The sequence below is a fragment of the Bubalus bubalis genome, chromosome 21 (assembly GCF_019923935.1).
Source record: "Bubalus bubalis isolate 160015118507 breed Murrah chromosome 21, NDDB_SH_1, whole genome shotgun sequence".
Lineage (NCBI taxonomy): Eukaryota > Metazoa > Chordata > Mammalia > Artiodactyla > Bovidae > Bubalus > Bubalus bubalis.
Window position 1 is genome coordinate 7950083 of NC_059177.1, and position 25358 is coordinate 7975440.

The 25358-nt window shown below is 42.0% G+C and overlaps 1 protein-coding gene across 33 annotated transcripts in view; it reads right to left on the bottom strand.

Annotated features, from left to right (window-relative positions):
• The window catches only part of CLASP2 (cytoplasmic linker associated protein 2), a 179355-nt gene extending 172452 nt beyond the window's left edge, over positions 1-6903 (bottom strand). For 6 of the 33 annotated variants that reach the window (XM_044934176.2, XM_044934186.2, XM_044934178.2 and 3 more), the window contains exon 1: positions 6282-6894. In XM_044934176.2, the coding sequence (XP_044790111.2) occupies positions 6282-6476 (195 nt within the window). In that variant the 5' untranslated portion in view covers positions 6477-6894. Of the gene's footprint in view, positions 1-6281 lie in introns of all 33 variants that reach the window. The other 27 variants (XM_044934172.2, XM_044934166.2, XM_044934174.2 and 24 more) reach the window with 10 other exon arrangements.
• Between the last annotated feature and the right edge of the window lie 18455 nt (positions 6904-25358).

Here is a 25358-nt window from a genome sequence, read left to right on the forward strand (position 1 = left end):
CTCTTAGTAAGAGCTCACTTAGGAATCTATCCTAAAGATACACCAGCAAAATTATGAGAAGACACGAAAAGACTAATGCAAGAGACTGGAAACTACCCAAACATTCATCAGTATGAGACAGATTCAAAAAATTAGGGTACATCCCCACTACTGACTACTAGGGCACTTCACAAATAAAACGGAGGGCTACCCAACTTTTGCCTGCAATGACCTCCAAGACGCATTAAGTGAAAAAGGCAAGTTGGAGACACAGATTTAATATACATTTAAAAAGGGGACTACTGGTCGGGGGTGGAAGGGAGGCTCAACAGCAAGGGAATATATGTATACTTATAGCTGATTCACGTAGTAGAAAGTAACACAATGTTGTAAAGCAATTTTCCTCCAATTAAAAAATTTTAATTAAAAGAAATTTTTTACGGAGGGCTACAAATATTAAGGGATATAGTTATGAATGTTTAAAAAATAACAACAATGGAAAGATAATCCGAAAAAAAAATTTTATGGCTGGGAATAGGGTATAAGTCACAAAGAAAACAGACTACTTTGAATATACCTTCTTTGCAGCAATAACTAATTTCATTGAAAATGAAATAAAATAAGTAAACATAATGGGGTGTTAGTCACTCAGTCATGTCCAACTCTTTGAGACCCCATGAACTTTGTAGCCCACCCAGGCTCCTCTGTCCACAGAATTCTCCAGCCAAGAATACTGGAGTGGGTTGCCATTGCTTTCTCTAGGGATCTTCTCGACCCAGGGATCAACCCTAGGTCTCCCACACTGCAGGTAGATTCTTAACCATCTGAGCCACCAGGAAAGCCCAAGTAAACTGAAATGTATACTCAATTAACAGCATAACCACACAGAAGACTATTCCAAGTGACTAAAATAAAGCAATTTGACTGTCCCTCTCTAGTGGGATATACCCTAAAGACAAAAACAAAACTCTGCCAAAGAGAAACTGTCAATGTTATTTAGAATTTCTGTTGATAAAAGGAGATATAGATGGAAGATATATAAAAACAGCAAAAACTGCAGTCTTGAATCTGAATATCAGTATGAACTGAAGAAATATTATTCTTTAAAATTAAAAAAATCTAGAAACAAAGATCAAATGAATAACAATAAGTTCTATTAGCACCTACGTTGTAGTTTCCACATACTAAATAGCTGGCACATTTATACACTGAAACATTTTATCTTATTGTAACTATATGTAATTTTCCTTTATAGTACAGTGAGAACATACTGGGGATTTTTAAAAATGATGTGTATTGAGTATTATCTATAAACTTTATTTCAGGATTGTAAGGGGGAGCATTAAAAGAGGGCGCTGGCAGCTTCCCTGGCAGTCTAGTGGTTAAGACACCGTACTTTCATTGCAGGAGGCATGTGTTTGATCCCTGGTCAGGGAACTAAGATCCCACATGCCACATGGCACAGCCAAAAAATAAAAAAAAAAAGAGGGGGCACTAAATTGGACAGGGTTCACAATCACTACCCTACAGAACTCCCATACACACATACAAGGTGACAATGCAAAAGAACAATGTGAATAGTAAAAAGTTAAAAACCTGGGTGTTCTTCCTATGTGGCAGGTAAGCGAAAAAGACAAGATCCATATATACAGACAGACTTCAAACAAAAAAAATAGCATACTGTAAGAAATTGATGGTTTATAAGATATACAATCAAGGTTTTGCTAACACTGGAAGGTGGCATCATCCTTCAGATGGTAAAAGAGCTGTGATTTTGTATTACAAGAAAAGACTTGAAATCCTAGCATGTTACTAGCCCAGCACTACACAGTTATAATATAAATGCTATTTAGTGTTTTTCCCATTTTGAGAGTCTACTTATTACATTTACAGATAGACAAAATAAAAAAGAGTAGAGATGACAAGTGACAGGATGTTGAAGAGGTTTACCAAAGTACAGAAAAGGAAAGGAAAATTCTAATGTCCCTTGGTTCAAGTACTCTACCAATTTACCAGGTCTAGGACCTAAGCCAAAATACTTACATCTTTTCTACACAATGAGGAAAACAGTACTGGCTTTCTAAGGCCACCTTAAAGATTAAATGAGATAATGGAAACAAAGCACAGAGACAATGCCTGGTACTCACCAAGGGCTCTTTAAATGGTGGTTATCATATTTAACTACATTTTACAAGGAACATTTTTATTGCTATAACACCATTTTTAAATTTGGTTTTTCCAGTGGTCATGTATGGATGTGAGAGTTGGGACTGTGAAGAAAAGCTGAGTGCTAATATTGATGCTTTTGAACTGTGGTGTTGGAAAAGACTCTTGAGAGTCCCTTGGACTGCAAGGAGATCCAACTAGTCCATTTTGAAGCAGATCGGTCCTGGGTGTTCTTTGGAAGGAATGATGCTGAAGCTGAAACTCCAGTTTCAGCTTTTTTGCCACCTCAAGAGTTGACTCATTGGAAAAGACTCTGATGCTGGGTGGGATTGGGGGCAGGAGGAGAACAGGACAACAGAGGATGAGATGGCTGGATGGCATCACCGACTCAATGGACATGAGTTTGGGTGAACTTCAGGAGTTGGTGATGGACAGGGAGGCCTGGTGTGCTGTGATTCATGGGGTCGCAAAGAGTCGGACACAACTGAGCAACTGAGCTGAACTGAACTGAAAATCATCACAGGACTTACCAAAATCAAATGCCAGAGCATATATATTTTATATAATGTACATACCTATCTACACATTTTTAAACCTTCAATTAATGATTTCTCCACTCAGCTGAAGATCCCAACTGCTGGTTTAACATCTCAACTTGGATGTCAAACCACCTTCTCAAACCTAACTTTTTACTTCCTTCACCTGACTTGTTTTCTCAGTCTTCCCCATTTCAGTAAACACTACCCTCTATTAGTGCTTAAGCAATGCAGTGACCCCCAATTCCTCTCTCTAAACCCTCATACTCAATGCCGTTGGCTCTACCATTAAATCACACCCCAATCTCTCACTTCTCAAGTACTGCCACTGTTACCTAACCAGCCTGAGCCAACTCTCCGATTCTTTTGCTGCTTTAACTGTCCACTCCTCACAAAGATGGCAACCACTCCAGTACTCTTGCCTAGAAAATTCCATGGACTGAGGAGCCTGGTAGGCTACAGTCCATGGGGTCACAAAGAGCCGGACTCGACTGAGCGACTTCCTCACTTCACTCACCTCACAAAGCAGCCAAACCTCTAAGTAAAAACCCTCTAATGATTTAGAATAAAATCCTATACAGCTCTTTCTACCTGCCTCCCCAGTTTCACCTCTTTGAACACCTCAACTCACTTGGAAACTCTAGCCACACTGGCCTACTTTATGTTCCTCAGCAGAACTAAGTTCTCTGCATTTGTGGTTTCCTCTGCCCAAAGGCATTCTTCACTCCTATATTTCTTTCCTATATGTACTCAAAGTGGTTTCCTCTGCCCAAAGGCATTCTTCACTCCTATATTTCTTTCCTAAATGTACTCAAATCTCATCTCACTTCCTTTACATCCCAAACAGTCTCATCTTCGCCTCATTCTTTCACATCAGATGATTCATAAGCACTTATTACATGGAACGAATCTGTATACCCATCTGCCTTCCTCTTTCTAATAGGATCTCCATGACAGCAGCAATCTCACTCCCCTCAGTGAGGTCTTCACCGACAATTTAAAATTCACACATCTGCATCCTTCCCAATGCTTCTATTCCCTTCACTGCTTTTCTCCAAAGCATTTATCATCATCTAACACAGAAGAGACTCCAGTTATTTATCTTGTTTATTCCTCAGCCCCCACGAGAATCAAAGCACACAAAGGCAAGGACTTCTGTCATTTTTTCATTCTTGTATTCCAGTGCCAAGAAGAATATCTGTACATCGTAGGTCCTCATGTAATAATGTTAGTCGCTCGGTCGTGTCCGACTCTTTGTGACCCCGTGAACTATATATATAGCCCACCATGCTCCTCTATCCATGGGTCTTCAGGCAAGAATAATGGACTGGGTTGCCATCCCCTTCTGTATCTCAAGTGCCCAGAGGAGTGTCTGCACATTGTAGGTCCTTAATTAACACCCAATTGAAGCTGAGTGAATTAGCCTTTCTAGTCTTGTCTATAGGTGGGTTCTCAATATCTGGAATAATACTTAGCATTAAGTATATGCACTCAAATTCACTGAAGCAATCAATGTTATTAAAGACACTCAAATTGTGAAGTACTAACAAATCCGAAGAAAAACTTTATTTTGTTCAGCATAATTTGAAATTTAAGTACACTTCTATTTGTGTGTATATTCAAAAAACGGATACACTTTTTTTCAAAAGATTTCAATAGTCATTGTACCTTCAGTAAAAAATGATGACTTAGCTTGGTAACTCAGTATATAAATTTAAAATAAACTATTTAGAATGTCTTCTCCCGAACAATGTCAGAAAAGGTCTTATAGAATTCAGTAGAAAGGAGAGGAATAATGATTCAGGCAGGAGAGATCCAAGTTGATGAATTCATGTCCTTGAGAAGACAAGAGGGCATGGATACACATGCCTTCAATACCCATGTGGAGGAACTGGTAGAAGTGAGAAAGGCTCACTTCCATAACAGAAAAGGTAGAGTGACAGGGGCACAAAAGGAAGTCTGTAGCTGAGGTTATGGGAGTTCTCTCCCGATTTCTGAAACTGTCTCAGGCTACAGTGTCTACCCCTCGGTAGCATGGGGAGAACGTATAGTAGAGATACGAACTTGAGTCAGGTCCCTGATGGATCTAACTCTGAAGGACCAGTTAAAGGAAAAACAAAGCAATGAGTAGAAGTTCTGGGCAGAGACATCAAAGAAAAAGCAGGATACTGTGGAATCACAGAAGCCAAGACTATGTTTCAGGAGATGGGACTGCTCAACTGTCATTCACTGATGGCACCTCTGAGGAGTGCCGATTCAACCACAGGCAGCATAGGGGTGACATAAGCGTTACCAAAGAGCCAACTTTCTACAGCAGCCTCGGCTACCACACAAAAGCAACTATCTTAAGTGCGTATGCCCTTCCTACAGTGCATGTAAATTTAGGTTGTGTCTTCCAAAGAAACAAGACTAATCCTCAAAACAGTAATGGTGTATCCTTAAACATTAACTTTTCTCAAAGTTTTCAAAAGTAATACAGAAGCAGTATATAATGGAACACTGAGGTGGTTAATTCTCAAACTGTTTATTATCCTTGTAAAAAGTCAAACCCTTCCAAAACTCTTAAGTTTCATCATTAAATCTGCATAATAATTTTAGAGTTTCCCTTTCTTCTCTATGATGATAATGATTTCAAAGTACAGCCTATTCGCTGTTATAAGTATCTGTTACTAAGAAGAATCACTTCAACCACACGATGCTTGGACCAGCATTTTAAAGCAACACTGCCACCAGAAGACTAGAAAGCAAAGTTACTGCTAAAAACCACAGTACAGGCTGATTACAGAAAATTTACCTGGTCTCCCAACGTGGCTACATTACAACCTGCCTACTACCGGCTCTTCTGAAACACTCATTCCTTCTTGTACCTCATCTTTTTATTTTTTGCCAGTATCAGCTAACCTGCCATGGCACGGTTTCAAATCCGAGTCAGTCCTTAACTACGGTAAAACAAAATGACACAGAGCGTTCAATTGCTTTGCGTCGACTATAAACGAAAAGCAAATAAATAATGCCATGAAGTCAGACTCTTTTCACTAGATTTAACGGTAAACTTAATCAGGCACCTTATTACGCTCTGAAGATGCTTTAGACACGAAAAGCACAACCTTCCAGAAACAGAAAAAATTACACAAGAAAAAAGAAACCAGGCGATTAAGTAGGATAAAAATGCTAATTCAAAAGGATTAACTTGACATCTCTTTTGAACTTAAAATCTGAATCTTCCTGTCCTGCGTCTCGCCCTGGGTAGTGTTACACAGGTACGTACGAATGTATAATAAAGGGTCTGCTACACTTTTACGCATGTAAATGATCACTAATTTTTTAAAATAGGTGTTGAAACATAATGCCCTAGTGCCAAGGAACTCCACACGGTGTCACGTAATCACTGAATTTGCCACTGCTCACAATCGTGGAAAAAGTTGGTCTTGGTGGGAAGGTGGGCTCCCGCTAGCTTTTGGAGAGGCAGGCTCGCCGCTGGGGGCAAGTCTAGAGGTGCCCGGGGCCGCCCGGGGGCCCACCCGGCCGTCCGAGCACGTCCGGGATTAAAGGGCCGGCAGGAGAGGGCGTGCCCCGCCAGGCCGCGCAGCCGCCGCTTACCCGGTAGTTGCTCGAGCCCACCCAGCCGGTGAGAGCGTCGACCGTCTTGCTCAGACGGGCCAGGTCCTCCTCCAGATCCGGGATGGCGCCCGGCGCGCCGAGGTAGAGCAGCAGCTCCTGTCCGACCTGCAAGCGGCCGCCGACGTCCTTCTGCTGCACCTGGGCGCTGAAGTACTCCATGCTGCGGGGCTCCATGGCCGCGGCCGCCCGCCCGCCCGCCTGCCCGCTAGTGAGGGGCCAACTTTCGCCGAGCGCCGCCCAGCCGCCAGAGCGGGGCCCCGCGGGAACGGGCGGGACGCGCTCGGTCCGGCCGAGGCGCGGCTCGCTGGGCGCGGCGGGCGGCGGGAGCAGCGCCAGGCACCCAGCGGCCCCCCAAACTAGTCAAACTCGGCGCCCCCCGCGCCCCAACCCGCTTCAGAGGCCGCGGCCGCAGGCGACGTCAGCGCGCGCGTGACGTAAGCGCGACGCCGGCGAGCGAGCGCCCGCCCGCCTGCCCGCTGGTCCGCACACAAGGTTCGCGGAGGCGGCGGCCGCAGCGGGAGCTGCTGGGGGTCGTGGATCCTCTGGGGAAGTTGCGGTCGGTCTGGGTTGGCAACCCCAGGAAGCCGACAGTTCTCTGCCAGCCGCCACCTCAGCACTCAGCGGTCGCCTTGTAAAATCTTAGACCCTTTCACGTTTTCCTACACTTTAAATCAATACTTGGGAAAGTTTCTTTGACTTGGAATTCCCCTTCCCTAACTCCACTGCCAGATTGTGGGGGTTTTTAGGCTTTGGGCGTTTGGGTTTGTTGGTGGTGGTCTTATTGTTTTTTTATTGGTTTGTTTGGGATTTTTTGTTTTTTGTAGAATACATTTTCTTGTACAAAAAAAATGTTAATAATGACCCCTGCTTCCAGACACCGCCACTTGTTGGGTTGCCATTTGATTATCCTTTACAAAAAAAAAAAAAAAAAAAAAGGTTTAATTTACACAGACTAAAATGCACAGATTTTAAATGGTCCGTGCGTTTTGGCAAAGGTATTCACCAGTGTGAATAACCACCATCCTAGGAACGATAGAGCCTTGCCGGGAAATACTAATCAGATTTCTATCACCGTAGCATAGGTTTCCGTATTACTTAATTTCTCATGACTTCATAGAGGCTGTGCTTTTACTGAGTTGGGCGTTTTCCTTTAGGATGTTTTGAGGTTGATCCAGTGCTGTTGGAGTGTCAGTAGTCCCTTTTTATTGCTGAGTAGGAGTCCTTATATGGAAGCACCATAGTTTGTCACCCCGTCACCTGTTTATAGACATTTGCACTGTTTCATTTTTCAGATTTCCGGCTGTAACAAGCTATAACCGCTAGTGTACAAGTCATTGTGCAGAGACACGGTTTCATTTCTCTTTGGTAAATACCAAGTACTGGAATTACTAGGTCTGTGTGATAAGTGTATGTTTAACTGTAGAAGAAACTGCTGAACTGTTTTCCAAAATGTCTGTACCATACTGAACCCCCATCAGCAGTGCTCAGAAGTACAGTTGCTCCACATTCTCCACAATATTTAGTATGGTTGGGGTGATTAATTTTATCCATGATGTTGTTGTTCAATCACTCAGTTGTATCCAGCTATTTTTGACCGCATAGACGACAGCATACCAGGTTTCCCTGTCCTTCACTAGCTCCCAGAGTTTGCTCAAACTCATGTCCATTGAACTGGGGATGCAATTCAAGCATTTCATCCTCTATTGCCCCCCTTTCTCCTCCTGCCCTGAATCTTTCCCAGGATCAGGGTCTTTTTGCAAATCAGTCAGCCCTTTGAATCAGGTGGCCAACATATGGAAGTCATGTTAGTGGGTGTAAACTGATCTAGAATACATTCTAAGTGGACATATTATTTACCTTCCTGCTAATTATTTCCAGCCACAATTTAATAATTTTAAATATCTGTCTCTTCTGTTACACAGAAACTCCAAGATCATTCGTGTTTTCCCTAAGATGGTGCTAGACAAATAATGGGTGCTCAATCAATTTAAGCTGAATAAGTGAATGAATTTAATGAAATGTTCACATTAACAAAATAAGAACAAAATAATAATACACTCTCCAATTCCAAAGAAACCTTTTCTGTGTTTACTGAGGTTTTTTTTCCCTATATTACTCTGTTTCTCTTTGTAAAGTTTCTTCCATCGTTAATTAGCTGTAATTTCCATGCAGTTGGGCCTAAATCAACTACTATAATAACTGTTCCTTGCTGTCTAGAGCTTCCTTTCCTAAGGGTTGTTGTGATGGTGTTCATTCGCTAAGTTGTGTCCGACTCTTTGTGACCGCATGAACTGCACCATGCCAGGCTTCCCTGTCCTTCACTGTCTCCCAGAGTTTGCTCAAATTCATGTACATTCGGTAATGCTATGTAACCATCTCATCCTCTGCCACCCCCTTCTGCTCTCAACCTTTCCCAGTATCAGGGGCCTTTTCAAGTGAGTCAGCTCTTCACATCAGGTGGCCAAAGGATTATACCTTCAGCTGCAGCGTCAGGCCTTCCAATGAGTATTCAGGGTTGATTTCTTTCGAGATTGCCTTCTTTGATCTCCTTGCAGTTCTAAGGACTTTCAGGAGTCTTCTCTAGTACCACAGTTCGAAAGCATCAATTCTTTGGCACTCAGCCTTTTTTGTGGTTCGCTTCTCACATCCATACATGACTACCGGAAAAAACATAGCTTTGACTATACAGACCTTTGTCAGCAAAGTGATATCTCTGCTTTTTAATATACTGTCTTAAGTTTGTCATAGCTTTCCTTCCAAGGAGCAAGCGTCTTTTAATTTCATGGATGCAATTGCTGTCTGCAGGAAATTTTGGAGCCCAGGAAAATATAATCTGTCACTGCTTCCACTTTTTCCCCTTCTATTTGCCAAGAAGTGATGGGACCAGATATCATGACCTTAGTTTTTGGAATGTTGAGTTTTAAGCCAGTTTTTTCACTCTCTTCTTTCATCCTCATCAAAAGGCTTTTTAGTTCCTCTTCACTTTCTGCCATTAGAGTGGTATCATCTGCATATCTGAGGGCTTGATATTTCTCCAAGCAGTCTTGATTCCAGCTTGTGACTCAGCCAGCCCAGTATTTCGCATGATGTATACTGCATATTAATTAAATAAACAGGGTGACAATATGTACAGCCTTATCGTATTCCTTTCCCAATTTTGAACCAGTCAGTTCCATGTAAGGTTCAAACTGTTTCTTCTTGACCCATATACAGGTTTCTCAGCAGACAGGTAAAGTGGTCTGGGATTCCCATATCTTTAAGAATTTTCCACATTTATTGTGACTACACAGTCAAAGGCTTTAACATAGTCAATAAAACAGAAATCAGTGTTTTTCTGGAATTCCCTCACTTTCAGTTCATTTCAGTTCAGTTGCTGGGTCATGTCTGATTTTTTGGATTACAGCATACCAGGCTTCCCTGTCTGTCACCAACTCCCAGAGCTTACTCAAACTCGTGTCCATCATCCAACCATCTCATCCTCTGTTGTCCCCTTCTTCTGCCTTCAATCTTTCCCAGCATCAGGGTCTTTTCCAATGAGTCAGTTCTTTGCATCTGGTGACCAAAGTATTGGAGCTGCAGCTTCAGCATTAGTCCTTCTAGTGAATATTCAGGACTGATTTCCTTTAGGACTGACTCCTTGGCGTCCAAGGGACTCTCAAGAGTCTTCTCCAGCACCACAGTTCAAAAGCAATAATTCTTCAGTGCTCAGCTTTCTTTATGGTCCAACTCTCACATCGATCCATGACTACTGGAAAAACCATAGTTTTGACTAGACGGACCTTTGTCAGTAAAGTAATGTCTATGCTTTTAATATGCTGTCTAGGTTTGTCATAGCTTTTCTTCCAAAGAGCAAGTGTCTTTTAATTTCATGGCTGCAGTCACCATCTTCAGTGATTTTGGAGCCCAAGAAAATAAAATCTCTCACTGTTTTCATTGTTTCACCATCTATTTTCCATGAAGTGATGTGGCCAATGTTATGATCTTCCTTTTTGGAGTGTTGAGTTTAAGCCAACTTTTTCACTCTGCTCTTCTACTTTCATCTAGGCTCTTTAGTTCTTCTTCACTTTCTGCTGTAAGGGTGGTGTCATCTGCATATCTGAGGTTATTGATATTTCTCCCCACAATCTTGATTCCAGCTTGTGCTTCATCCAGCTTGTTGTTTGTACGCATGATGTACTCTGCATATAAGTTAAATAAGCAGGGTGACAATATACAGCCTTGATGTACTCCTTTCCCAATTTGGAACCAGTCTGTTTTTCTGTGTCTAGTTGTAACTGTTGCTTCTTGACCTGCATACACATTTCTCAGGAAGCAGGTAAGGTGGTCTAGTATTCCTGTCTCTTGAAGAATTTTCCACAGTTTGTTGTGATTCACACAGTCAAAGGCTTTGGCATAGTCAATAAAGCAGAAATAGATGTTTTTCTGGAACTCTCTTGCTTTTTCAGTGATCCAGCAGATGTTGGCAATTTGATCTCTGGTTCCTCTGCCTTTTCTAAAACCAGCTTGAACATCTGGGAGTTCACAGTTCACATATTGCTGAAGCCTGGCTTGGAGAATTTTGAGCATTACTTTACTAGCATGTGAGATGAGTGCAATTGTGTGGTAGTTTGAACATTCTTTGGCATTGCCTTTCTTTGAGATCGGAATGAAAACTGACCTTTTCCAGTCCTGAGGCCACTGCTGAGTTTTCCAAATTTTGAAAACTCACATATTGAGTGCAGCACTTTCACAGCATTATCTTTTAAGATTCTAAATAGCTCAATTGGAATTCCACCAACTCCTCTAGCTTTGTTCATAGTGATGCTTCCTAAGGCCCACTTGACTTCGCATTCCAGGATGTCTGGCTCTAGGTGAGTGATCACACCATCGTAATTATCTGGGTCGTGAAGATCTTTTTTGTACAATTCTTCTGTGTATTCTTGCCACCTCTTCTTAATATCTTCTGCTTCTGTTAGGCCCATACCATTTCTGTCCTTTATTGAGCACATCTTTGCATGAAATGTTCCCTTGGTATCTCTAATTTTCTTGAAGAGGTATCTAGTCTTTCCCATTCTGTGGTTTTTCTCTACTCTTTTCGTTGTTCATTTAAGAAGGCCTTCTTATCTCTCCTTGCTATTCTCTAGAACTCTGCATTCAGTTCAGTTTATCTTTCCCTTTCTTCCTTGCTTTTTGCTTCTCTTCTTTCCTCAGCTATTTGTACAGCCATAAGGGTTACAGAAGAATATAAAAAGAGGGTCCAATCCACAGAAGTTTATGTTCTGTTAATAATTACCAGTGACCAGGTGCAGTATGTTGTATAGAAAACAAAAAAATATGTAGGAGCCGTGGATTCCAGTTTCAGCCCTATTTGTCCCTGTGACTAAAAGTGACTGAATTTGTATAGCTCAAGGTCTTTGGGTTATAAGATAACTAAATAGTCTTCATGTTATAAGACAACATGCGTATAGTGTCTGAGTAGGGCTTCCCACGTGGCTCAGTGATAATGAATCTGCCAGCCAGTGCCGGAGATGCAGGAGACCCTGGTTCAATCCCTGGGTAAAGAAGATCCCCTGGAGAAGGCAATGGCAAAGCCGTTCCAGTGTTCTTGCCTGGGAAATCCCATGGACAGAGGAGCCTGGTAGGCTACAGTCCATGGGGTTGCAAACGATTTGGACACGACTAAGTGACTAAAGCAACAACAGCAAGTATTTGAGTAACTCTGCAACTACCTATGCAATGTCTAGTTAACACTGGCTACCATTACCTGTGTATATCCTCTGTATGTTTCATTAATTCATCAACAGATATCTTCTGAGAGCTTGTTATATGCTACACACTGTAGCATAGGCCACAGATGCAAAGTTCATGTAGATATGATCTCTGCCCACAACATACCTATGTAGAGACAAGAAAGTCAACATGTCTAGGATGCAAGGACTGGGTAAGCAGAGGGTTTCTGGAAGCCTGGGTGAGAGTCTCTCCTTGTCTAGCTGGCACAGAGAACAGGGGTGGGAGAGTTGTAAATTGGGAAGGTTTCCTTGAAGAGGTTTATATATAGAGGTTTGAGACTATATAGGATTTGGCAGAGGTTTGAGAATATATAGGATTTAACTAATTAAAGAAGCAGTTCTTTCATAAAATCCAGCAGCCCCATTCCTGGGCATATTTACTAAACAAAACCATAATTCAAGAAGTTCAAAAAAGAGGGGATATATGTATATGTATAACTGATTCATTTTTCTGTATAGTAGAAACTAACACAACATTGTAAAGCAACTATACTCTGATAAAAATTAGTTTAAAATAAACCATAATCAGAACAGATACATAAATCTTCTTTGTTCATAGGAGCACTATTTACAATAGCCAAGGCATGGAAAGAACCTAAATGTCCATCAACAAATGAACAGATAAAGAAGATGTGGTACATATACACAATGGAATATTTCTCAACTATAAAAAGAATGAAATAATGCCATTTGCAGCAATATGGATGGACCTAAACATGATCAAGTGAAGTAAGTCAGAAAGAGGAAGACAAACACCATATGATCACTTATATGTGGAATCTAAAATACGACACAGACGAACATACCTACAAGACAAAAACAGGCTTACAGAGGACAGACTCGTGTTCGCTCTGGGACAGGAAAGGGTGGAGGAAAGAAGGACTGAGAGTTTGGGATTAGCAAATGCAAACTGTTACATATAGGGTGGATGAACAACAAAGTCCTATTGTATAGCACAGGGAACTATATTTAACATCCTGTGGTAAACCATAGTGGGAAAATAATATGAAAAAGAATATGCATGTGTGCTAAGTAAAGAGCAACACTGCATAGGAACCTGGAATGTCAGGTCCATGAATCAAGGCAAATTGGAAGTGGTCAAACAGGAGATGGCAAGAGTGAACATTTTACGGTCAACATTTTAGGGATCAGCGAACTAGAACTCAGATGACCATTATATCTAGTACTGTGGGCAAAAATCCCTTAAGAGAAATGGAGTGGCCATTATAGTCAACAAAAGAGTCCAAAATGCAGTACTTGAATGTAATCTCAAAAATGACAGAATGATCTCTGTTTGTTTCCAAGGGAAACCATTCAATATCACAGTAATCCAAGTCTATGCCCCAACCAGTAATGCTGAAGAAGCTGAAGTTGAACGGTTCTATCCTTCTAGAACTAACACCCAAAACAGATGTCCTTTTCATTATACTGGACTGGAATGCAAAAGTAGGAAGTCAAGAAACACCTGGAGTAACAGACACATTTGGCCTTGGAATACGGAATGAAGCAGGGCAAAGACTAATAGAGTTTTGCCAAGAAAATGCACTGGTCATAGCAAACACCCTCTTCCAACAACACAAGAGAAGACTCTACACATGGACATCACCAGATGGTCAACACCGAAATCAGATTGATTATATTCTTTGCAGCCAAAGATGGAGAAGCTCTATACAGTCAACCAAAACAAGACCAGGAGCTGACTGTGGCTCAGATCATGAACTCCTTATTGCCAAATTCCGACTGAAATTGAAGAAAGTAGGGAAAACCACTAGGCCATTCAGGTATGACCTAAATCAAGCCCCTAAAATAGATTTAAGGGACTAGATCTGATAGACAGATTGCCTGATGAATTATGGATGGAGGTTCGTGACATTGTACAGGAGACAGGGATAAAGACCATCCCCAAGAAAAAGATATGCAAAAAAGCAAAATGGCTGCCTGAGGAGGCCTTACAAATAGCCGTGAAAAGAAGAGAAGAGAAAAGCAAAGGAGAAAAGGAAAGATATACCCATTTGAATGCAGAGTGCCAAAGGATAGCAAGGAGAGAGAAGAAAGCCTTCAGTGACCAATGCAAAGAAATAGAGGAAAACAACAGAATGGGAAAGACTAGAGATCTCTTCAAGAAAATCAGAGATACCAAGGGAACATTTCATGCAAAGATAGGCTCGATAAAGGATAGAAATGGTATGGACCTAACAGAAGCAGAAGATATTGAGAAGAGGTGGCAAGAATACACAGAAGAACTATACAAAAAGATCTTCATGACCCAGATAACCACGATGGTGTGATCACTCACCTAGAGTCAGACATCCTGGAATGTGAAGTCAAGTGAGCCTTAGGAAGCATCACTACGAACAAAGCTAGTGGAGGTGATGGAATTCCAGTTGAGCTATTTCAAATCCTAAAAGATAATGCTATGAAAGTGCTGCACTCAATATGCCAGCAAATTTGGAAAACTCAGCAGTGGCCACAGGACTGGAAAAGGTCAGTTTTCATTCCAATCTCAAAGAAAGGCGATGCCAAAGAATGCTCAAACTACCGCACAATTGCACTCATCTCACACACTAGTAAAGTAATGCTCAAAATTCTCCAAGCCAGGCTTCAGCAATATGTGAACCGTGAACTTCCTGATGTTCAAGCTGGTTTTAGAAAAGGCAGAGGAACTAGAGATCAAATTGCCAACATCTGTTGGATCATCGAAAAAGCAAGAGAGTTCCAGAAAAACATGTATTTCTGCTTTATTGATTATGCCAAAGCCTTTGACGGTGTGTATCACAACAAACTGTGGAAAATTCTTCAAGAGATGGGAATACCAGATCACCTGACCTGCCTGTTGAGAAATCTGTATGCAGGTCAGGAAGCACCAGTTAGAACTGGACATGAAACAACAGACTGGTTACGAATCAGAAAAGGAGTACATCAAGGTTGTATATTGTCACCCTGCTTATTTAACTTCTATAAAGAGTACATCATGAGAAATACTGGGCTGGTGGAAGCACAAGCCGTAATCAAGATTGCCAGGAGAAATATCAATCACCTCAGATATGCAGATGACACCACCCTTATGGCACAAAGCGAAGAAGAACTTAACAGCCTCTTGAGGAAAGTGAAACAGTAAAGAGTAAAAAAGTTAGCTTAAAGCTCAAGATTGAGAAAACTAAGATCATGGCATCTGGTCCCATCACTTCATGGCAAATAGATGGGGAAACAGTGGAAACAGTGGCAGACTTTATTTTTGGGGGGCTCCAAAATCACTGCAGATGGTGATTGTAGCCATGAAAGTTAAAGATACTTACTCCTTGGAAGGAAAGTTATGACCAACCTAGACAGCATATTAAAAAACCAGAGACATTTCTTTGCCAATAAAGGTCTGTCTAGTCAATGCTATGGTTTTTCCAGGAGTCATGTATGGATGTGAGAGTTGGACTGTGAAGAAAGCTAAGTGCCGAAGAATTGATGCTTTTGAACTGTTGTCTTGGAAAAGACTCTTGAGGGTCCCTTGGACTACAAGGAGATTCAACCAGTCCATCATAAAGGAAATCAATCCTGAATATTCATTGGAAGGACTGATGCTGAATCTGAAACTCCAGTACTTTGGCCACCTGATGGGAAGAACTGACTCATTTGAGAAGACCCTGATGCTGGGAAAGATTGAAGGTGGGTGGAAAAGGGGACAACAGAGGATGAGATGGGTGGATGGCATCACCAACTCATTGGGTTTGAGTAAACTCCAGGAGTTGGTGATGGACACGGAGGCCTGTTGTGCTGCAGTCCATGGGGCTGCAAAGAGTCGGACATGACTGAGCAACTGAACTGAACTAATTTTTTTCTGTCGTGTGTTACTCTTTTCGATCCTATGGACTGTAGCCCTCCAGGCTCCTCTATCCATGGGATTTTTCAAGTAAGAATATTGGACTGGGTTGCCATGCCCTCCTGCAGGAGATCTTCCAGACCCAGGGATTGAACCTGCATCTCTTAGGTCTCCTGCATTGTCAGCAGGAGATATATATATATATATATATATATATATATATATATAGCTAAGACACCATGTTATACAGCAAAAATTAAACAACATTGTAAATCAAGTATACTCCCAAAAAACTTTTTTTTAAAGAAGTGGGGTTTTTTGAGGAATAACCTGTTTATCTATAAGATGTAGATTTGACTATTTAAATTTAACATTTGTTATTATCATTACATACCTCCTACAAAATCTACTTATTTCTCTATATCACTGTTGTCTGTCCTCTGTTGAACATCCTTAGAACAGAAAGTTCTCAAACCTCCTAGTTCAGCACTTTATCTCAGTCATTTTTCACACACCCATAGACCAAAAGAAACACCTAACAATTACCATCTACTTAATACTAAGATCCAAACAACTTAATGAGTATTCACGTCCTAACATCTTGGTAGACATATGAAAAATAATACACATAAACTGAAGGAAGTGCATTTTCATTTCGTTCTTAAATAACACACTAATAAAGTGCCTATACCTGTGGATACACTGCACAACTTCTAAAACCTTGAAATCAGACTGGACATGGCCATCTTCATCCTGTGGTCCACTGATTTTCGTGTAGCACTTGCTTTTTATCACAGCAACCACAGAAAACAAAGCCTTGTAGAAATAAGACATCAGTGCAAAAAATGTACCACAATCTAATGTTGGAACTTTGAACTCCTTGGAGCTGGTAGTTCACTCTATGACTGACGTATGCCAAATATCGGAGAAGGCAATGGCACCCCACTCCAGTACTCTTGCCTGGAGAGTCCCATGGATGGAGGAGGCTGGTAGGCTGCAGTCCATGGGGTCGCTGGGAGTTGGACACGACTGAGCAACTTCACTTTCCCTTTTCACTTTCATGCATTGGAGAAGGAAATGGCAACCCACTCCAGTGTTCTTGCCTGGAGAATCCCAGGGACGGGGGAGCCTGGTGGGATGCCGTCTCTAGGGTGGCACAGAGTCGGACACGACTGAAGTGACTTAGCATAGCATAGCGTAGCATGCCAAATATCACTGTTTCCCTTTAAAGTTAAATTATTTTGGAGTGCTCTTTCTTTTATTTTTATTTTTTTTCAGCCACTCTGCACCAGCAGGCGGAAACCTACTTTCCTGACCTGGGATCGAAGCCATGTCCCCTGCACTGGAAGCATGGGAGTCTTAACCACTGGACCACCAGGAAAGGCCCCTGGAATGCTCTTGGTGAGTTTCTGGCAACACACTGCTGTACTTGAGCACACAGTTTAGGAATCTTGGCAGACATATCTGATGAGGCTTGAGTTATCAGAGAGACAAAGAGGATAAGAGACAAAAATAGCAGCTCATACAGGAAGAAGGCGTAGGTCTAGTGAGAAATGGATTTCACGAAGGCCATTGCTCAGCTTGACACTTGTTAGGTCTTTTTTAAAAAAAAATATTTATTTTTGGCTGTGCTGGTTCCTCCTTGCTGCGCAGGCTTTTCTCTAGTTGTGGTGAGCAGGTGCCAGAATCCAAAATAAAGCAAATTTTACTTTCCTTAAGCCCAAAAATATTTCCCCAGTTGTGGTGTGGGGGCTTCCCATTACAGTGGCTTCTCTTGTTAAGGAGCAAGGCTCTAGGCCGCATGGGCTTCAGTAGTTGTGGCCCCTGGGCTCTAGAGCACAGGCTCAGAAGTTGTGGAGCATGGGCTTAGTTGCTCAGTGGCATGTGGGATCTTCCCTGATCAAGGATCAAATCCTGTGTCTCTGTGTTGCCAGGTGGATTCTTTGCCACTGAGCTACCAGGGAAGCCTGACACATGTTAGGTCTTTTAATCCTCCAAGCAGCCCTATGTGGAAGATATTATATCGCCATTTTAAAGACGAGAAAGCTAAGGCTCAAATGTTAAGTCTCCAGCCTCACTCATGAGTTCAGATTCATGATTTAAACACAGGATATCTGGCTTCTCCCCAGCAGATGATTTTAAAGGAAAGAAAACAAACAAGCAAAAAAAGTTTGTAATTTACTACCAAAATAATAACACTCCTTATATATAGCAGTCTTTCTTTGAATATCTAGGCAATAATTTCACTGAGAATCGGCTTTCCTCTGAATTGCTGTTAAAAAGAAAAGGACAAGAAGACAAAGGAAATGGGTAGAAAAATTAAGGGAAAAAACAGCATAAGAAACAACTACATTTTTTTCATAATCAGTCACTAAATGTATCTGGGAGTACAAGTTTATTTTTAACTGGCAACAAGACTGAAATAGATCATATAAATACAGGAGACTGACTTCCTGACCTATTTGTTCATTATTTGTGATAATAGTGGAAACTTTGAGTCAACTTTGTTCTGACACTGGACTTTATTTTCCACATGGAGACTGACAGACAAATCACCACACTGCTAGTTTAAAACTATACTTCCAACAAATATCCATCAAGGGGGGCATTGTGTTAGTGATACTGGAGTGTGGGGGTTGGGTGGCTTACCAAAGACAGATCACAATCTCTCCTCAAAGGTTAAAAGGTGTTCAGAGTGTTAAAATGAGTGTTCAGAGCAGCTTTATTCATGAGTCCAAACTGGAAACACCCCAAACATCCACCAACTGGAAAATTGATGACTGTGGTACATAGCCGTACAATGGGATTCTACAAAGCGATAAAAAAACACTACTGATGCACTTGCCAATGAGGATGAATCTCAGAAACACCATGCTGAGCACGAGAAATCATATACAAAAGAATATATACTCTGTGATTCTATAATCGAAAGTGGAATCCGGCTGCCCAGCGCTCAAAAGCCATTAAAGAGGCAAGGTTGTTGGAAAGGAAAGTTTGCTTTATTTTGGATGCTGGTAATTTGGGGGTGAGGGAATAGGGGGCATCGCAGATGCCTGTCCAAAGGCCCACTCCGCTCAACTGACTACCAGTCGGCAAGAGCTTTTATAGGCTGAGGGAGAGGGCTGCGTGCAAAAAAGCACAGTCAGCAGTGACAGACATACTGAAATTGGTCATCAGTGCTGTGCTCAGGGTCATCTTGATTGTTTTCAGTTCAGTTCAGTTCAGTTCAGTCTCTCAGTCGGGTCCAACTCTTTGCGACCCCATGAATCGCAGCACACCAGGCCTCCCTGTCCATCACCAACCCCTGGAGTTCACCCAGACTCACGTCCATAGAGTCAGTGATGCCATCCAGCCATCTCATCCTCTGTCGTCCCCTTCTCCTCCTGCCCCCAATCCCTCCCAGCATCAGAGTCTCTTCCAAAGAGTCAACTCTTCGCATGAGGTGGCCAAAGTACTGGAGTTTCAGCTTTAGCATCATTCCTTCCAAAGAAAACCAGGGCTGATCCCCTTCACAATGGACTGGTTGGATCTCCTTGCAGTCCAAGGGACTCTCAAGAGTCTTCTCCAACACCACAGTTCAAAAGCATCCATGCTTTGGGACTCAGCCTTCTTCACAGTCCAACTCACATCCATACATGACCATGGGAAAAACCATAGCCTTGACTAGACGGACCTTTGTTGGCAAAGTAATGTCTCTGCTTTTGAATATGCTATCTAGGTTGGTCATAACTTTCCTTCCAAGGAGTAAGCGTCTTTTAATTTCATGGCTGCGGTCACCATCTGCAGTGATTTTGGAGCCCCCAAAAATAAAGTCTGACACTGTTTCCATTGTTTCCCCATCTATTTGCCATGACGTGGTGGGACCGCATGCCATGATCTTCGTTTTCTGAATGTTGAGCTTTAAGCCAACTTTTTCACTCTCCACTTTCACTTTCATCAAGAGGCTTTTGAGTTCCTCTTCACTTTCTGCCATAAGGGTGGTGTCCTCTGCATATCTGAGGTGATTGATATTTCTCCTGGCAATCTTGATTCCAGCTTGTGTTTCTTCCAGTACAGCGTTTCTTATGATGTACTCTGCATATAAGTTAAATAAACAGGGTGACAATATAAGCCTTGACGAACTCCTTTTCCTATTTGGAACCAGTCTGTTGTTCCATGTCCAGTTCTAACTGGTGCTTCCTGACCTGCATATAGGTTTCTCAAGAGGCAGGTCAGGTGGTGTGGTATTCCCATCTCTTTCAGAATTTTCCACAGTTTATTGTGATCCACACAGTCAAAGGCTTTGGCATAGTCAATAAAGCAGAAATAGATGTTTTTCTGGAACTCTCTTGCTTTTTCCATGATCCAGCGGATGTTGGCAATTTGATCTCTGGTTCCTCTGCCTTTTCTAAAACCAGCTTGAACATCAGGAAGTTCACGGTTCACATATTGCTGAAGCCTGGCTTGGAGAATTTTGAGCATTACTTTACTAGTGTGTGAGATGAGTGCAATTGTGCGGTAGTTTGAGCATTCTTTGGCATTGCCTTTCTTTGGGATTGGAATGAAATCTGACCTTTTCCAGTCCTGTGGCCACTGCTGAGTTTTCCAAATTTGCTGGCATATTGAGTGCAGCACTTTCACAGCATCATCTTTCAGGATTTGAAATAGCTCAACTGGAATTTAGGCAGAGTTAATCTTCAGTTCCAGGACGGGTTTGTTTCCATTTCTCTGAGGCCAGTTCTCAGAACTGTGCAGCTTATGCCATGGCTACTCCCCAGGTGGCGCAGTGGTAAAGAATCCGCCTGCCGACGGAGGAGATGCGGGAGACTCAGGTTTGATCCCTGGGTTGGGAAGATCCCCTGGAGAAGGAAATGGCAACCGACTCCAGTATTCTTAGAGAGAATCCCATGGAGAGAGGGGCCTGGCAGACCACAGTCCAGGGGGTTGCAAAGAATGGGACACAGCTGAGCAAAGCTGAGCATGCACACACGCATGTCATGGCTACAGTCTAATCATCGTGTAGTTAACTTCTCCACCTGATGGGTTTCAGTGTCTATAAGGTAACTCACAGGATATTCAGAATGTTATCTATAGTCCTTTTTATACTGTTCATGGGGTTCTAAAGGCAAGAATACTGAAGTGGTTTGCCATTCCCTTCTCTCTTCAGACTTAAATTGAAGAAAGTAGGGAAAACCACTAGACCATTCAGGTATGACCTAAATCAAATCCCTTATGATTATACAGTGGAAGTGAGAAATAGATTTAAGGGACTAGATCTGATAGATAGAGTGCCTGATGAACTATGGAATGAGGTTCGTGACATTGTATAGGAGACAGGGATCAAGTCCATTCCCATAGAAAAGAAATGCAAAAAAGCAAAATGGCTGTCTGGGGAGGCCTTACAAATAGCTCTGAAAAGAAGAGAAGCGAAAAGCAAAGGAGAAAAGGAAAGATATAAACATCTGAATGCAGAGTTCCAAAGAATAGCAAGAAGAGATAAGAAAGCCTTCTTCAGTGATCAATGCAAAGAAATAGAGGAAAACAAGAGAATGGGAAAGACTAGGGATCTCTTCAAGAAAATCAGAGATACCAAAGGAACATTTCATGCAAAGATGAGCTCGATAAAGGACAGAAATGGTATGGACCTAACAGAAGCAGAAGATATTAAGAAGAGGTGGCAAGAATACACAGAAGAACTCTACAAAAAAGATCTTCATGACCCAGATAACCACGATGGTGTGATCACTGACCTAGAGTCAGACATCCTGGAATGTGAAGTCAAGTGGGCCTTAGAAAGCATCACTACGAACAAAGCTAGTGGAGGTGACGGAATTCCAGTTGAGCTATTCCAAATCCTGAAAGATGATGCTGTGAAAGTGCTGCACTCAATATGCCAGCAAATTTGGAAAACTCAGCAGTGGCCACAGGACTGGAAAAGGTCAGATTTCATTCCAATCCCAAAGAAAGGCAATGCCAAAGAATGCTCAAACTACCGCACAATTGCACTCATCTCACACACTAGTAAAGTAATGCTCAAAATTCTCCAAGCCAGGCTTCAGCAATATGTGAACCGTGAACTTCCTGATGTTCAAGCTGGTTTTAGAAAAGGCAGAGGAACCAGAGATCAAATTGCCAACATCCGCTGGATCATGGAAAAAGCAAGAGAGTTCCAGAAAAACATCTATTTCTGCTTTATTGACTATGCCAAAGCCTTTGACTGTGTGGATCACAATAAACTGTGGAAAATTCTGAAAGAGATGGGAATACCACACCACCTGACCTGCCTCTTGAGAAACCTATATGCAGGTCAGGAAGCACCAGTTAGAACTGGACATGGAACAACAGACTGGTTCCAAATAGGAAAAGGAGTTCGTCAAGGCTTATATTGTCACCCTGTTTATTTAACTTATATGCAGAGTACATCATAAGAAACGCTGTACTGGAAGAAACACAAGCTGGAATCAAGATTGCCAGGAGAAATATCAATCACCTCAGATATGCAGAGGACACCACCCTTATGGCAGAAAGTGAAGAGGAACTCAAAAGCCTCTTGATGAAAATGAAAGTGGAGAGTGAAAAAGTTGGCTTAAAGCTCAACATTCAGAAAACGAAGATCATGGCATGCGGTCCCACCACTTCATGGCAAATAGATGGGGAAACAGTGGAAACAGTGTCAGACTTTATTTTTGGGGGCTCCAAAATCACTGCAGATGGTGACCGCAGCCATGAAATTAAAAGACGCTTACTCCTTGGAAGGAAAGTTATGACCAACCTAGATAGCATATTCAAAAGCAGAGACATTACTTTGCCAACAAAGGTCCGTCTAGTCAAGGCTATGGTTTTTCCCATGGTCATGTATGGATGTGAGAGTTGGACTGTGAAGAAGGCTGAGTCCTGAAGCATGGATGCTTTTGAACTGTGGTGTTGGAGAAGACTCTTGAGAGTCCCTTGGACTGCAAGGAGATCCAACCAGTCCATTGTGAAGGAGATCAGCCCTGGGATTTCTTTGGAAGGAATGATGCTAAAGCTGAAACTCCAGTACTTTGGCTACCTCATGCGAAGAGTTGACTCATTGGAAAAGACTCTGATGCTGGGAGGGATTGGGGGCAGGAGGAGAAGGGGACGACAGAGGATGAGATGGCTGGATGGCATCACTGACTTGATGGATGTGAGTCTGAGTGAACTCAGGGAGTTGGTGATGGACAGGGAGGCCTGGCGTGCTGCGATTCATGGGGTCACAGATTCGGACACGACTGAGCGACTGATCTGATCTGATCAGGTCTATAGTCCTTAAGGAGGAAGTGAAGGTCCTTGACTAGGCTTAATGACTGAACCATTATTATTTGGTCTCCTTTGACTGTTTTCCTTTGTTTCCGCATGTTCTTACTTCTCTTATTAAATTTATTCCTTGGTTAAAGTTTATCTACACACAAAAGGCTTGGGGGACAAAGATCTGCTCTGTTTCAATTCTGATTACAGGAAGTTCTAATACAAGGAAAACTTACTGGTGGTGATAAAAGTTAGAAGAGTGGTTATCACAAAGAATGGCCATCAGTGGGTATTAACTAGGAAAGGCCCCAAGAGAACTTTCTTCAGTAATGGACATGTTCTATATCTTGACCTGAATAGTGATTATTGAAGTGTATGCATAGGTATCAATTCAACAAGTTATGCATGTAAGACTAGTACGTGGTACATTTACTACATTTATGTTAAAACTAACAAAAATAGTTAAAAAGTTAAGAATCAATTAAAGGAAAATAAGAGATAAAAGATTTACGGTCTATTGCAGTGCTATCCAGTAGAAATACAAAATATATGCAATTAAATTTTTTCTAGTAGCCACATTTTGAAAAGTAAAAAAAAAAATGAGGTTATACTTAGTAACATATAGATTATATTTCATAATATTTTAATGATATTTTTAAAATAACAGTTAATAAAATTATAGGCAATATTTCCACATTTATATTTAACATTTTATCAATATTCAGATGTTATTTAGACCTGTGATCAAAATGAAAATTATTAATAAAGTATTTCATATATTAGACAGCACATGCAAGTCTATTGAAATTAACACCAGTTTACAATTAGAAAACTCAAGTTATTACATGTATAACTGAATGCTTCACTGTATACCTGAAGTAACCTGTAAATTAATTATACTCGAACAAAAAATTTTAGGTATTTAAAAAAAGCAAAAAATAAAATTATATCATATTCCTAAAAAAACTGAAGAAAACTCAAGTTCTGAGTTCTTAGTTATGTAAACTTAGTTATGTAAACTATCAATTTTTCTGAGCATCAGTGTTTCAGTCTAAATGAAGGAAATTAATAATGACCGTGGGGAGAGAGACTCTCCTACATGAGTCTCACAAAAGTCTTGCTCTGTATGCCAACAAAGGAGACCCTGACTGTTACTGACAACGGTTTTTGGTTTCCTCGATTGATAGAAATTGATGTGACTTCTCTGGTGGTCCAGTGGTAAGAACGCGCCTGCCAATGCAATGGACATGGGTTCGATCGCTGTTCTGGGAAGAGTCTACATGACACAGTGCAGCTAAGCCCATGTGCCGCAACTTCTGAAGCCGGAGCGCCCTAGAGCCCGCGCTCTGCAACAAGAGACGCCAGTGCATTGAGAAGTCCATGCACCACAACTGGAGAGAGCCGCATGGAAGACCCAGCAGAGCCAAAAATTTAAAAATTAACTTAAAAAATTAAATACAGAATAGACATAGATAAGAGGCCATGCAAGAAATTCAGGCAAGGCTTTACTGGAGGCCTCTGTTGCAGCAGAGCCAGGAGCTTTGCTTGCTTGCTCACTTCCTGGGCTGTGGCGGGGTGAGCTGGTTTCTTATATGGGGTGAGGATAGGGGCAGGTCCAGGGGTGGGGCCAGAGGGCTGGTGTGGGTGGTTTACCCGCCTCTTTGGGGTGGTGTGTGCATCTTTCACTTCCTAATGTACTGCCTACACGCACAGTACCCTGCTCTTGCTCCTGGCTGTTTGGAAATGGCAGTTGGGGTTTTTGGTCTTTTTGTATCTTGTCCATAATTTGCCCCAACCACGAATACACGCAGTTATTTTTAGTCCCCCCTAGTGCCTTTGCATGGAGAAGGAAATGGCAACCCTCTCCAGTGTTCTTGCCTGGAGAATCCCAGGGGCGGGGGAGCCTGGTGGGCTGACGTCTATGGGGTCGCACAGAGTCCGACACGACTGAAGTGACTTAGCAGCAGCAGCAGCAGCAGTGCCTTTGCACTTTGCTGCTCAAGGAGACATTAGTCTGGGTAGGAACACTGAGCTGAGGGTTCCCAGATCCTGGCTTCCAGCTTGCCTCGTGGCCACTCTTCGCCTGGTATGTGTGCAGTGAGCAGCCTGGAGTGGTGAAATGATGTCTTCCTCCAGGACAAAGAACAGGTTACTTAGGGCTTGGTATCAAGCAGAGGATTTCCCAGCCTCTGTTTCTCTCCTGTTACAGAACCCTTTGAAATTTGGGTG